The following is a 13,406-nucleotide window of genomic DNA, read 5'->3' as shown; positions in this document are numbered from 1 at the left end:
GCAGTTTAGCACGCTAGAGAGAGGCATATACAATACTTAATTTAACATGATATATAAAGGAGCACCTGATACAAAAAGTCTTGCACTGTTGCTTTGTCGTGTTTCTCCAGTGTATCTGTGCCTTGTGATACATCGGTAGTTGTACAGTCCATCCTCATTCTGTACGTCTAAAATATACAAGGCTCCCGTGGATGTGATGAGAAATCTAGGTCCTGAAAGACACAAGAATTTGCAATGTTTAAAATATCTGCAGGTTGTTATTGTGTTCTTGCTCACACTGGGGCACAGACGACACAGGCTGGAGGGTCCTGAAGGTTTTTTTGCCAGAGTCTAGAAGCTGCCAACTATAAGGTTATTAAGTTCTCACTGAAAATGCATCTAAAGATAATTATTCATCTGCACCTCTTATAAAAAAGGTAGGGATCTGTAAAGAAAATGTAAGAAATGAAGTAAAGAAATGTGCCATGGTCTATGTCCCAATCAACAAATCATATCCAATAGGCATCTGAAACAAAACACAGGGTAAAGAACCAATGCAGAACTTAATCCAGTTTAATTCAATTTTGTAGAGTAATATGATGGCAATCACCAGCAGAGTTGTACGAGTTAGAAAGATGGTCTGGGACGGCATGCGTAATTAAACAATACTAGCCAAAATAGCATTTGTTGTCCAGGTATACCAGGAAACTGAGAAAAAAAAAAAATAAAATCATAAAAAGTAAAACTAAAGGGATCAGTGAAAACAAGAGAAAGTCACAAAAGGAGGAAGTTTTTGCCCCAAGAATATGGGAATCCTTTGCTAAAGGATTCTGGCCATAAGAGCCACATACTTCACAGCCCTGCTCCAAGCCTGCTTCAGGTGTGATGGGAAAACAAAGCCAGCAAAACCAGCCTTGCTGATATTGTCCACACCGGTGATCCCAGTGAAGCTGTACATGCCTGCACTAGCCGCAGGCCAGACAGCAGGAGTGTCAAGAACAGTCCCTCCCCACCTTGCCCATGTTTCCTGTGGGTTAACGCACATCACGCCTCAGCAGGACAGGCTGAGTTCTCTGCAGTACTTCCACAGACAAGTTATTGGTGGATGATGAGTTAATACATCATCTGATCTGCTGTGGACTTTTATTTCAGTAATATTGCAGTGTGTGATTAGAGAAGCACAATGTAAGCAGGTAGACACACTCTGTGTCTAAAAGAAGGGCTTAAATAAACAGCAGAGAATGTGTTATTTACTATCCAAAGGTTTTTTATTTTTTTAAAATTCTGCACAGAAAAGTTTATTTCAGGAACAAAATTAAGCCCAGAAAAGCAGCTGCCCCCTAAAACTGAACAAGACTGACATGTTCATGGTCAGCATTCCTCTCAGTGTTTATTCAAATTGAAAAAAATATAGTTGAATTCTCCTAAAATATATATTTTTTATTATTAGCTTTAGAATATGTGGAAAACTTCATAGTACATGTGTACAAATGTGCAGTTTTGATCATTTGACATCTGCATAAATGCCTCTGCCCTGTTGTAAATGCATATTCGAAAAGCAAGGACACAAAAAGTTTGACATCTATGTGTTACATGTTTACTCTAAAGCTTTTCCCATATTGCAATAAATGGAAGTAATTCGGTTAGAACGCATTGCAAACTTGGGCCTCACCTGTCCACACTTTCCATTACAAATATACTGCAGTCTAAGCTATGTATGCTTTTCTAAAACTTTTACACTGGAGAAAATGTAAATATGTTTTCTTTTTTATGTCTGCTATTTTTTCTCCAGTAGCTGGTAGCTCTTACAATATACATACATATACCTACGTATTATAAAATATACCTAGCTCTCAAATCAAGGGAGAGAATACACAAAGATGAAACCCATTATGAACTAATATTCAGTAGTATGCAGCAAGACATATTTCCTTTTCTTCAGAGCTCTATTTAAGCAATGACTTTTTAATAATTAAGTGTAGCCAGGGTGCTTGGTCACAAGTACATCAGTGGGAAAGCAATCCAGCAGAGAAAAACCAGAAGGGAAAGGGTATCATTATAGAGGGCAATCTCCTTTAAGCCACAATCTAAAAGAAATGGAAAAAAAAAATTAACAACCATTGAATGTCACAGGACAGGACTGACGCCTAGAGCAGAGAATATTGAATAAAGCAATATCAGCCCACCTCTCTCATCCCTGTGTGCGTATTGAATTATAAAACAACCACACTGGCGACTTGTCTTGGCTGACCCTGTTCTCCTGAAAGTCAAGGCACAAGCAGCAGTTAGGCCACAAGTTTGGAAGAGCATAAACCACACTGCACATATCCTTCTGAAGTACCTTGTTTGTTCAGATAACATGTGCCATTACTAAGAAAAATAAATCCCCACAATGGAGGCACAGAAGGTGTTGAGCTACTTCCTGCTACTGAAGGAGAAGAGCTGGGCAAGTGAGGGTGTGACAGAGGAGGGAGGACTAGACAGCAAGAGCACTCTCCTCAGCCCAGAGCAACATTATATTCCAGCCAAGGGGCATTTATAGGAGAGGGAGGTTCTTTCTTATACAGAGGTCATATTGACTTCATATGCCTCTGAAAATTTAATTGCATACAGAACACTTGTGTTTTACACAAATTACTTTAAACAAATGCACTGTTGACTGTAGTAGAAAAAGCACCCAAATAAGTGGTATTTAAGTTTCATAGCCAGGTGTTTGAAATATGGCATTGAAAAGGCTACATGAAAAAAGCAAAGCTCTTTTTAATACGTTAGTTGTAATGTTTGGAGGAATTTATACAGACAATTAATAAGATTAAGTTAAACCAATAAAATATGTTTTACCTTGTTTCTCAATTACTAAGTTTTTTAATTCACTAGTCACAAAATAGCTTGGCTTGACCAAACATGCTAACAAGGTTTTCTACAAATACCAGGCAGCTAACAGCTACCTACTAGCAACTGGAAAGCTTAGTCTGCTATTATGCAGTCAGTCACCTATGAATCCCCTTAACAATCACAAGATTGCTCTTTACCTGCTGTCAGTCATACAGCCCAGCTCAAAGCCACAGCAAGGGGAATCCTGCCACCTCTTAAGGAGGCAGGCTCATAATGATTCAGAGAGAAGTATTTCCTGTTGGTCAGAGAATACTTCTCTTTTTTTTTCTTTTTTTTTGGTTGATTCTCACACTGTAACTCCTAGACATAATGTAATGTCCTACGCCGAGTATTTCTTCACTTGTCCCATTCCACCCTATCTCCTCATCACAAAGGTACTCAACATTTGCACCCTTTAACAAGTCTACCTTTACCCATAACTCTAGGTTAAAAGGACATTTAGAATTTTGGTGTGAAAACCATGGGCAGTTTGACTTCTGTGTCACATGCAGATTCTGTACTAGTGAAATATTCATAAAGCAAATCTACTTCTCAAAGAGACGTGCTATAAGGAATACAGGTAATTAAAGCACAGTTGTCTCCCTTAGTCTGTAGGCAGCATAAAATGACAGCTTCAGGAGATGGGAATCACATTTAAGGACTTTACTTGGGGTTAATGATGGGTACACAGCAAAGGCAATCTCTTCTTGCTTCTGTTTCCAGCTGTGTGAGCATTAACCAGTGCTGTATTTCAGACAGCACAGCCAGTTCAGACGTGTGCTTGCCCACAGCAATGCCACTCAGCTGGCAGGGCTGCCAGGCTGCTGAACCAGCGCTGCGTATATCATGCAGACATGTCCTCTGCAGCCCGATCAAGACTTAGATCAGACTTTTCAAGCTGGGATGTAACTCCATTACCAAACTATGTGGGGGTAGATGTTGGTGGAGACACTACTCAGCTGCTATCACATCACAGGACCAGGAACACATAAAAAGGTGCTAATGGGATGGTTGTGACCACGTTGGTCCCTCTAATAAATCTGCACATGCTGTGCATTTGTGCCAAGCGAGCGGAACCTAGACAGCTGAGAGGCAGAAATGTGCTCCTTGTACAATGGCTTCATGCAGCTTTCTTTTTCTGGGATCCAGTTTCACTTTTGCTAAATATACATAATTCCATTTCTACAAAGACTCACACTGTTGGAGACTACTAGTATGCACAAGTTTAAGATCATACAGATGTGTCCAAAGGTTAAAAATTAATTCCTTTCTCTATGCTTTTCTAAAGCTCTCACTCTTTTTGGATCCTCTGCACAATTTTGAGATATGGTCCATACAGGCCATCATTAATAATTAAGTTTGTCTCTCTTCTTACAATAAGCATGAAGCAATTGTGATACAAATTAAGCTAGAAGGTCAAATTTAGAGCTTCTCTTAAAAGTGCCGAAAGATCACTTCCTCGGTATTTCTACGTTGTATACGTTATTGCTGCTAATACTTGCTCTGAAATCAAAACTAGGGAAACTATGTATAGTGGCTACTGCCGGGTTGAAGAATATGTATAGATTTGTGGGCTATTTCCAGGTCCCATAGTACTGACTTACATTTGCAAGTGAAGCCTTCCCTCTTCAGTCCTGGAAGCGAGTTTCCTCAGATGCAGTTATACATCTGGGTCAGTGAGAGTGGGTACACTTATTAAAAGCCTGTCACTTAACAAAAGAGGTTTGTGGAAGCTGTTCAGAGACAAGAAATTGTTCAGCGTTATCTTGCTGTATTTTCTAGAGAAGTTATGAACATACTTGAGCTATCTAACATTGCTTAGATCATCTTCCTGCTGGAAATTACTTAGGCAATCATATAATAAAACCTTCACTTAGAGCATTATCTAGAGATTTTTTCCTCACCCTCTTTAAAGGTAACTAAAAGTAAATAGTTATTGCCACACATCAGATGTTATCCCACAGTATACATTTCTCACCAACACGCATTGTGTATAATTGCAGGGCTAAAGCTTTTCATTTTCTTCTCTTATTCTTAACATATTTTGCATACTTATGTAATGCTTTAATAACCAACCCCTCCTTCTACTGTAAAAACGCGAGACAGAAAAGATGACAGAAAAATAAAAGGGGAAATGCATGTAATTTCTGTCATCTTCTAAACGGAGAGCATTTTCATTAAAACCGACAGGCTGTCAGCTGTGACAAAGCCAAAGTGTTGAGTGTTCTGCCTTCTGTACTTCAAAAACTGTTTAGAAATGCACTGGGATGGGGATCGACAAGCTCTTATTGCCATGTTGATCTAGGGGAGTGCTTTCTTCTTGAGGCGCATTTAATTTAATCGCTCTTGCTTTGCTGTTATAAAGTCTAATTTTTTTGACTCACCTAGTTAATATGCCAAATAAGGATTTTTTCAAATGGAACACTCTTTCAGATAAACTGAAGCTTTTTGTTTGTTTGGCTGTTAGCAGGCTTCAAAGGAGGAAGGCAGAGAAGCCTCCTTCACAACAATTAAAAAGAACACTGTCAAAACATAGCTCATAATTCCCATTTATTATTCCTCCTCAGTAGTGTTTGTATTAATGCCTTGAAAACTTGATTATAATAATTTCAGCATCTGATTTTCAGAGATGTTGAAAGCTTATATCTTTTTTGGCTTTCAGTGCTTGGTGCCTTTGAAAACCTGGTCAAATATCTGTAGCATGTATTCCATTCGAAGAGTTCAAGGGATGTTAGGAACCATTACTACCTTTTGCCTTGGTGAGGTGGGCAAGCATAGTAACATCTTACTACTTAAAATTTACATGTTTTACAGAGAAGCTTACTGAGATACATGGATCGGTGTACACAAGTCAGTGATAAAACAGGGAATGGAACCCATAACTCTTTCTCCAGAATCCCATTTGTCAGTAATACATAACTTTGCCTTACTGCGAGACTGAAAAAAAAAAAAATAGATCCAAGGACTAGAAAGACCATTAGAGTAATTTATTCTCACCTTTCATGTTTCACCCATTAAGTCCTGCAGCGAGTCCATATACAGAAGTTGAGCTATAGCTTTTTTAAGAAGACATTAGTCATGATTAAAGATTTCTTGTAAGTGGAGAGCATGTGATATACCTGGGTAAATTATTCCAATGGTTAATTGTTCTCACTTTTGAAAGTTAGTGTGTTGTTTGTGGTCTGTCTGTCTTTGACCCCATCTATTGGATCTTACTGTGCCTTCATTAAAGATTTCCTCTGCAGTCAGAAATCTTCTGCCCGTTTAAGTACTTACAGAACATGAGGAAATTACCTCTTAAACCATCTTTCTCCTTAATTAGTTATACAGATTGAACTTCCTAAATCATTTACTGTGAATTATTCATGTCTTGAAATATTCCTGTAGTTTTTGCCCAACACCTTAATAACTTTTTGAAGTTCCTTTTCAAGTCTGGATCATGCACATAAGTCTGGTAGTGGTTCTGGTAATAGTGAATGCAAAATGTCACTACACTCCTCTATATAAATTTTCCTTCCCTAGAAGGAATTATAGTAGTCCTCTTAACAATGGTAACTTGTTTCCTTTATTCATTGAAAATTGTGACCTCCTTTTCAGAGTCATGGACTTAAGAATAGATTTCCCCATTCTGCAGATGCAACCTATTGTCTGTCTGTCTTGACACTAGAATTGGCTGTTTGAAAAACTACATGTTCAAATTCAACCTCTTTAACACACGGTTCAACCTCCCTACGCAACTCACCAAACCATACCATCGTTACCATTACACCAATGTTTGAACAGTTTGTATGCTTTATCAACATGTCTTTCCTTAACTAAATTTCATTCATTAGTTGAAACTTTAAATTTATGTCTTCGTCTGATACACAACCTAACTACTTGATTTGAAGATACATATTTCAAAGTAGTAAGACTCTGAAGAGAACAAACTGGGAAGAGGGGGAGGAAACTAGGTTGTACCTAGGCTTGACCAGCCTGAACTAGGGGCCCTAAATCTCATGACATTTTAGAAACACACCCCTCATTTTGCTATCTGCTGACTAGTGCCCTAAATAACCTAGTAACTTCGTTATACTTTAGCTGCATTAGCAAATCATGTGTTCATTTCTAAGTGAGAAGAGGTCACATTAACAATTATGAAATTTCTCTTATGTAAGGTTTTTAATGCTCTCCATTAGACTGTATAATATAAGAGATTAAAATAAAGTTTTACAGGTCTGAGTAATAAGTTAGAATAATTCTGTTTAGGTTTCCTATGTGAAATTGTTCTCATGTATAATTCATAAGAAAATGTGAACATTTTCCTGTCGAATTAGTGCATAATATTCTTGTATGAAAATGAGAATATTTTAAAACTGCAACATTAATTATTCTTTTATCATGCCCTTTTCCCCCAGCACGTTGGTAGTCTTTAAATAGGGGTAATGTTATCCTCAAGATGGTTTAAAAAAATCATATTTGATTTTCGCTTTGTTGGAAACACATCCAAAGGCATCATGTTATTGCAGTCTAAATTGGGTTGATAGAAATTAAGAGAACAGATGGCTGTTCTAATCGTGTGCCAGATGATAATATAGAACAAATAAACTTTTATCAGCTGTACTTGTCACCTCTGCTGGATAGAACTGCTTCTGCTAAGCAAGTTTCTAGTATGACCTGTGCATGCAAGGGGAGAAACCTCCCCATAGAGCCAAAGTAGAGAGTAACCTATAACTCACTTTTATGGCACTGCTACAACATCCTTCTCAAAGCAAAACAATCTGCTGCTCTGGGCATAGAAAATGTGCTAGAAGCATCCATGCTTAAACTGTGCCCTGAAGTCACAGTCCTGCAAATGCTTTTGATACACAAACCAAAGATTAGATGAGGAAAGAGAGGCATGTAGGGAAAGAGGGAGGTAAGCATTTCACTTTTTCAACCACCATTCACACAATGCACTCAACCTACATGAGACACCTGGGGTGTTGCTCACAGTAGGTGGTGCAGATGGTCAAAACATGACTATGCTCCTCTGAGCAGCACAGCCTCCCCCCGGGGATGTAGCCTAGCTCGCAGGCCCTGCTAGCAGAGCTTACAGAGATAAAACAGATAAAATTGATTTTTTTAGCTCTTCATATTCCCTCAGTGCTAGGGTCTAAAAATTACACCTTTGGAGTGTGTTGCCCACTGGCTCTCTCTCCATCTGGGATGCAACCTGCAGCTGACTTCCAGGAGAACAGGAGCAGGAGGGAAGCCACAGCACTGCCCTGCAGCCCAAGGGCAATGAAATTCCTTAAACAATTACAATGAAATTAGTCCTCCCTTGTCTTATCACCTCCACCCTTCAGGCACACCTGTTGAAGAACCAAGTACTTATTTGCATTACATGGCCTGGTCTTTGTCTCTCATAGATCTGGGTTTGGATAACTTGAGAGGCCACCATGAGTGTGACTCAGTTCCTGGGAGAAAAATTCAGTGGCAAAGCTTCTCAAGTGTCACTGTAATATGATTACTCATGAGGAATTAAGGTCTTTGATCTTCGTATTTTTTTCCCCCGACACAAGGAAAGAAATAAGCATAAAAGCCACAGAAAGTGGTTGTCTGAGGAAAGGAGGCTGCTGCCATATTTGACTTATTGGGTTAGAGCTCATTTAGGCAAAATGGGTGCCCACAAATCCACAGGCTCTGATGGGATGTGCCCATGAGTGCAGAGGGAGCCAGCAGATGACATTGCAAGGCCACTCTCCATCATATTTGACAGGTCATGGAGAACAGGAGAGGTGCCTGAGGACTGGAGGAAAGCCAACATCACTCCAGTCTTCAAAAAGGGCAAGAAGGAGGACCCAGGAAACTACAGGCCAGTCGGCCTCACCTCCATTCCTGGAAGTGATAGAACAGGTCATTCTAGATGCCATCTCTAATCATGTGGAGGGAAAGCAGGTTATCAGGAATAGTCAGCCTGGATTCACCAATGGGCAATCATGCTTGACCAGTCTGATAGCCTTCAATGATGGCACAACTGGCTGGGTGGACAAGGGGAAAGCAGTGGATGCCGTCTACCTCGACTTCAGTAAGGCCTTTGACACTGTCTCCCATAACAGCCTCATAGGTAAGGTTAGGAAGTGTGGGTTAGATGTGCGGACAGTGAGGTGGATCGAGAACTGGCTGAAGGTCAGAGCTCAGAGGGTTGTGATCAGTGGCACAGAGTCCAATTGGAGGCCTGTGTCTAGTGTTGTTCCCCAGGAGTCAGTACTGGGTCCGGTCTTGTTAAATATATTCATCAATGACCTGGATGAAGGAACAGAGTGCACCCTTAGCAAGTTTGCTGATGATACAAAACTGGGAGGAGCGGCTGATACCCCAGAGGGCTGTGCTGCCGTTCAGCGAGACCTGGACAGGCTGGAGAACTGGGCAGAGAGGAAAATAATGAGGTTCAGTAAGGGCAAGTGTAGGGTCCTGCACCTGGGGAGGAATAACCTCACACACCAGGACAGGCTGGAGGTCAACCTGCTTGAGAGCAGCTCTGGTGAGAAGGACCTGGGAGTCCTGGTGGGCAGCAAGTTGACCATGAGCCAGCAACATGCCCTTGTGGCCAAGAAGGCCAGTGGTATCCTGGGGTGCATCAAGAAGTGTGTGGCCAGCAGGTCGAGGGAAGTTGTCCTCCTCCTCTACTCTGCCCTGGTGAGGTTACATCTGGAGTACTGTGTCCAATTCTAGGCTCCCCAGTCCAAGAGAGACAAGGAACTACTGGGGAGAGTCCTTCAGAGGGCTCTGAGGATGATTAGGGGAGTTGAACACCTCTCTTCTGAGGAAATGCTGAGAGTCCTGAGGCTGTTTAGCCTGGAGAAGAGAAGACTGAGAGGGGATCTTATCAACGTTTCTAAGTATCTAAATGGTGGGTGTTAAGAGATGGGGCCAGACTCTGTTCAGTGGTGCCCAGTGACAGCGAATAGGGCGATGGACACATACTGGAGCACAGGAAGTTCCACAGAATCACACAGAATCCTGAACATGAGGGAAAAATGCTTTACCCTGAGGGTGACAGAGCACTGGGACAGGCTGCCCAGGGAGGCTGTGGAGTCTCTTTCTCTGGAGATACTCAAAACCCACCTGGGTGCGTTCCTGTGTAACCTACTCTAGGTGATCCTGCTCTGGCAGGGGCGTTGGACTAGATGATCTTCAGAGGTCCCTACAAACCCCTACCATTTTGTGATTCTGTTCCAGGCTCCTCAAAGCTCACAGACATGTGTCTCTATCATAAGACTGAGCTTGCAGGTCTGAAGTTTTCTTCAGTTCCACAGCAGCCAGAGTTTTCCCTTTTCCTTCTGTTTGGTTTCTTTTTTTCTTCTTTTTTTTTTTTTTTTTTTTTTTTCAGAATTAAATTTGAGAATTTATAAAACAAGACAGCAGCCTTATGAGAGTTATTTTCCTATTTTATGTAGGCACATAATTTCTTCTGAGTTCAATAAAAAATAACTGACATTATGTCTCTGCAAAAAAGTTACAGGTGTTTATAAACATTTCCAATACCGTGTATGGCCTGACATGGTTCCAATTGTAACATAGATGGATACTTTGCAATATTTATGTAGAACTGATAGCTCAAAACTAAGACAGACTTTTTCTTACACCATTAGTCTTTACCCTCCTCACCTCCTCTGCCTCAGTGAGGCACCTCCTCAAAAAACTTCTATTTTGATGACAGGTCAGTCTGAATCAGGGTGTACAAGTAAATGTGTTACTGATCAGTCACGCTGCCCCTTGGCCAGTAGAGGTCAGAGCTTCTCAAAGTGCTCTCTAAAATGCCAAGAGAGGAAAGGAGCAAGGTTGTGAAATATTTTTCACTTGATCTTTTAGCAAGTAGAAAAGCTTAAAAATTAAAATAATTAACATAGAATTATTAATATTTTGTCACCTATATCTCTAAGGAATATTAGGGAGCAACTAGTAATTCTGCATCTCTTCAAAGAAAATGGTTTTAGTCAAATCTAGATACTGTGGTGTTTACTTCTCCATTCCAAAATGGTTTACTATTATAATTTGAGATTTTGCCATAGCTACAGGTTCCAGATTTCCCTTAATATTCTACATGCAATATTACTGTGCTAAGGCAACGAACCTGTCTATTTCTTGCATATAGAACCATAAGGTGAATAAAATTGAAATGAGAGACAAGAGAGGGAAAAAAAAAAAACAAAGAGAAAGAATAAAGGAAGAAAAAAAGAAAAGTGAAAGAAAAAAAAGAAAGAAAAAAGAAAGCAAAAAATACAAAAAAGAGAAAGAGAAAGGGGAGGGGGGGGAGGGAGGGAAATGAAGCTCCAGTTTTGGCTTTCCAAATTGAGCTGAAAGAGGTTATTTGCTGACTCAGTTACAGCTTTACCATAGGAACAAGAATTGTGGTACTGTGTTGGGTTCACATTCAGACAGGATGAGGCCTGAACACAATGCTCAAAAATCAAACAGGTCCTGAAAGCTGCTGGTATCTGCATTCACGTTTTTAGTTTCTTTAAGTTCAACTGTAATGTGAATGTGAGCTCATTTGTGTTTCTGTAATCACAGAATAAGGAAAGACATATGAACATTGGTGCTATTATATGTGCAGTGCTATAATTTTCTGAATAAATTTGGATACTATGATACTGGCCATTCTGAAAAATAGGTCGTCAGACAAATTACACAGATCAGAACCCATTTTGTTGCCCCCTCCATGCTTCTGAGACTGCAAAAATGTATTTCATGCCAATTGTCCATACCAATTCCACTTACATTTTGTATATAGTATTCAAGTTTTATAAAGGAGGAATAAACATGCTCTTTTTTTTTTTTTAAAAAAAAAAAGCATAAATAGATGCAGAAGCTGTATTTTTGTGTACACAGACTAGGTTATGTTAATTGTTACAATTTTATGATTGGATAGTATAAATGTGACTGATCACTTAATGTTTATTTTTAATTGTTCACTCTCTTAATTTTTTATGAATATATTAGGCACGAGCAGGTGCAGTTCTCTACCCGCTGTTGTTAACTGTCAGTCCTCCAGGATATTAAATAAAAGTGCCATAATCTTTAATACTGCCGTTTTAGATGATTTGAGTCCTTACACACATTGCTGTAGAAGCCGCTTTCCTTATTTCAGCTGGAAAGAAAGCAGATCATTTTAAATCACCAGCTAGTTTTAAGGGCTCTGATTAAAGAGGATTCAGCTTTGCCCATGATATATGGAGCTGTCTGGAGGATTAAAATTTCTTCTCTCAGGCTTTTGCTGGTGCATCCCTAGTAAATAAGTAGCCTGGAGCTGACCAGTGGCTCAGCACAGATAAACTTCTGCTTTACTCTTGACAATATCAAGGAACATAACCTATCTCTCCTACTTGCATGTAAATTTAAACACAAACTTAAGTAAAGGGAGAACTTCTGTCTCCTCTGGCCTGAACAACAGTTGGTTTATGTCATCATCATCAGATGTGCAGCTTAATAGTTCGTAGCTTCGAAGTCATTGTGTACGCAGAAAATGTACTGTTATAGACAATATCATCAGAATAAATGACAGCTTTGAATACACAGAATTACAAGTGCCACCAGCAGCAGAATTATTTTGACTAACTGCAAATAATAAATATTATGCTACATTAATTAGAACAGCTGCAGCTCTCTGGCCCCACATGTTTAACCATATTTATTCTGCAGGTAACTGTGAAGGTAATGAAACACTTCAACCTGAAGGAACAGTTTTATAAGAAATTTAGAACAGTACCCACTTCCCTTTATGAAAAGATCTATTCAAAGATTCACATGACATCTGAGCATTCAGAATTTTTATATAAGGTATACTCAGTAACTAACAGACAAATGGTACATCCTAGTCTAGTATCTTCACCTAGTGACTTATTTTGTGAGCGTAAAATTAAGGAAACCTAAACAGGTTAATTTGGTTTTAGGGTAATGACTTGGGAAGGAGTTATTATCTTCCTCACTGAATTTGAAAAGTAAACCTATGTTGTCTGGATAATAAAATATTCAAAATATTCATTGTGGGAGGAAGCAGCTTCACTAGGAATTGAAGCCAAATTAAATAATTTCCCCTGGAGACTCTTGTACAGTCCCCTGAGGACAGTGTCCACTGTTCAGTGAATAATTTTTAAAAGGAAGAAAAAAACAATTACTGATGTGTATTTCCATCCTTTTGAACAGGACACTAATGTTAAGCCTATGGAGTCACTTTTCAACAGCTCTTTAAAAACCAAAATATTTTTAAAATTTTCCCCTACAATTATCTGCATACTACTTTTCCTCTAGAAATTTGCTCTCTCTCATACACACTGATTTCTACATACCCAGCTATAGAATATTGATGGGAACCTGCCTCTATCACTAGTTTACCCTTCCACACAACACAGGTGAGGCACAGAGCTCTATTTCATACATTTTGTGGTTTTAACTTCTTTCAGCTCTGACTACCAGTCAAATACCATTTTTAAAAATAGTCTCCTGACAAGCTAGTCCCATCTTTTAGGACTTGATACACATTCTCCTCAGTATAGAAAAATACAGAACCTTCATTGGGTTCCTACACA

The 13,406-nt window shown here is 39.5% G+C and overlaps 1 protein-coding gene across 2 annotated transcripts in view; it reads right to left on the bottom strand.

The window, feature by feature from the left end:
- The window catches only part of DSCAM (DS cell adhesion molecule), a 405,653-nt gene that overhangs the window by 189,462 nt on the left and 202,785 nt on the right, over positions 1-13,406 (bottom strand). For both annotated transcript variants that reach the window (XM_086481614.1, XM_086481606.1), the window contains exon 3: positions 66-212. In XM_086481614.1, coding sequence (XP_086337740.1) covers positions 66-212 — 147 coding nt within the window. The remainder of the gene's footprint in view (positions 1-65; positions 213-13,406) is intronic.

This window comes from Leptosomus discolor, chromosome 1 (genome assembly GCF_034619465.1).
Source record: "Leptosomus discolor isolate bLepDis1 chromosome 1, bLepDis1.hap2, whole genome shotgun sequence".
Classification (NCBI taxonomy): Eukaryota; Metazoa; Chordata; class Aves; order Leptosomiformes; family Leptosomidae; genus Leptosomus; species Leptosomus discolor.
The sequence above is the reverse complement of the archived record's forward strand: the minus strand, read 5'-3'. Positions and strand labels throughout refer to the sequence as shown.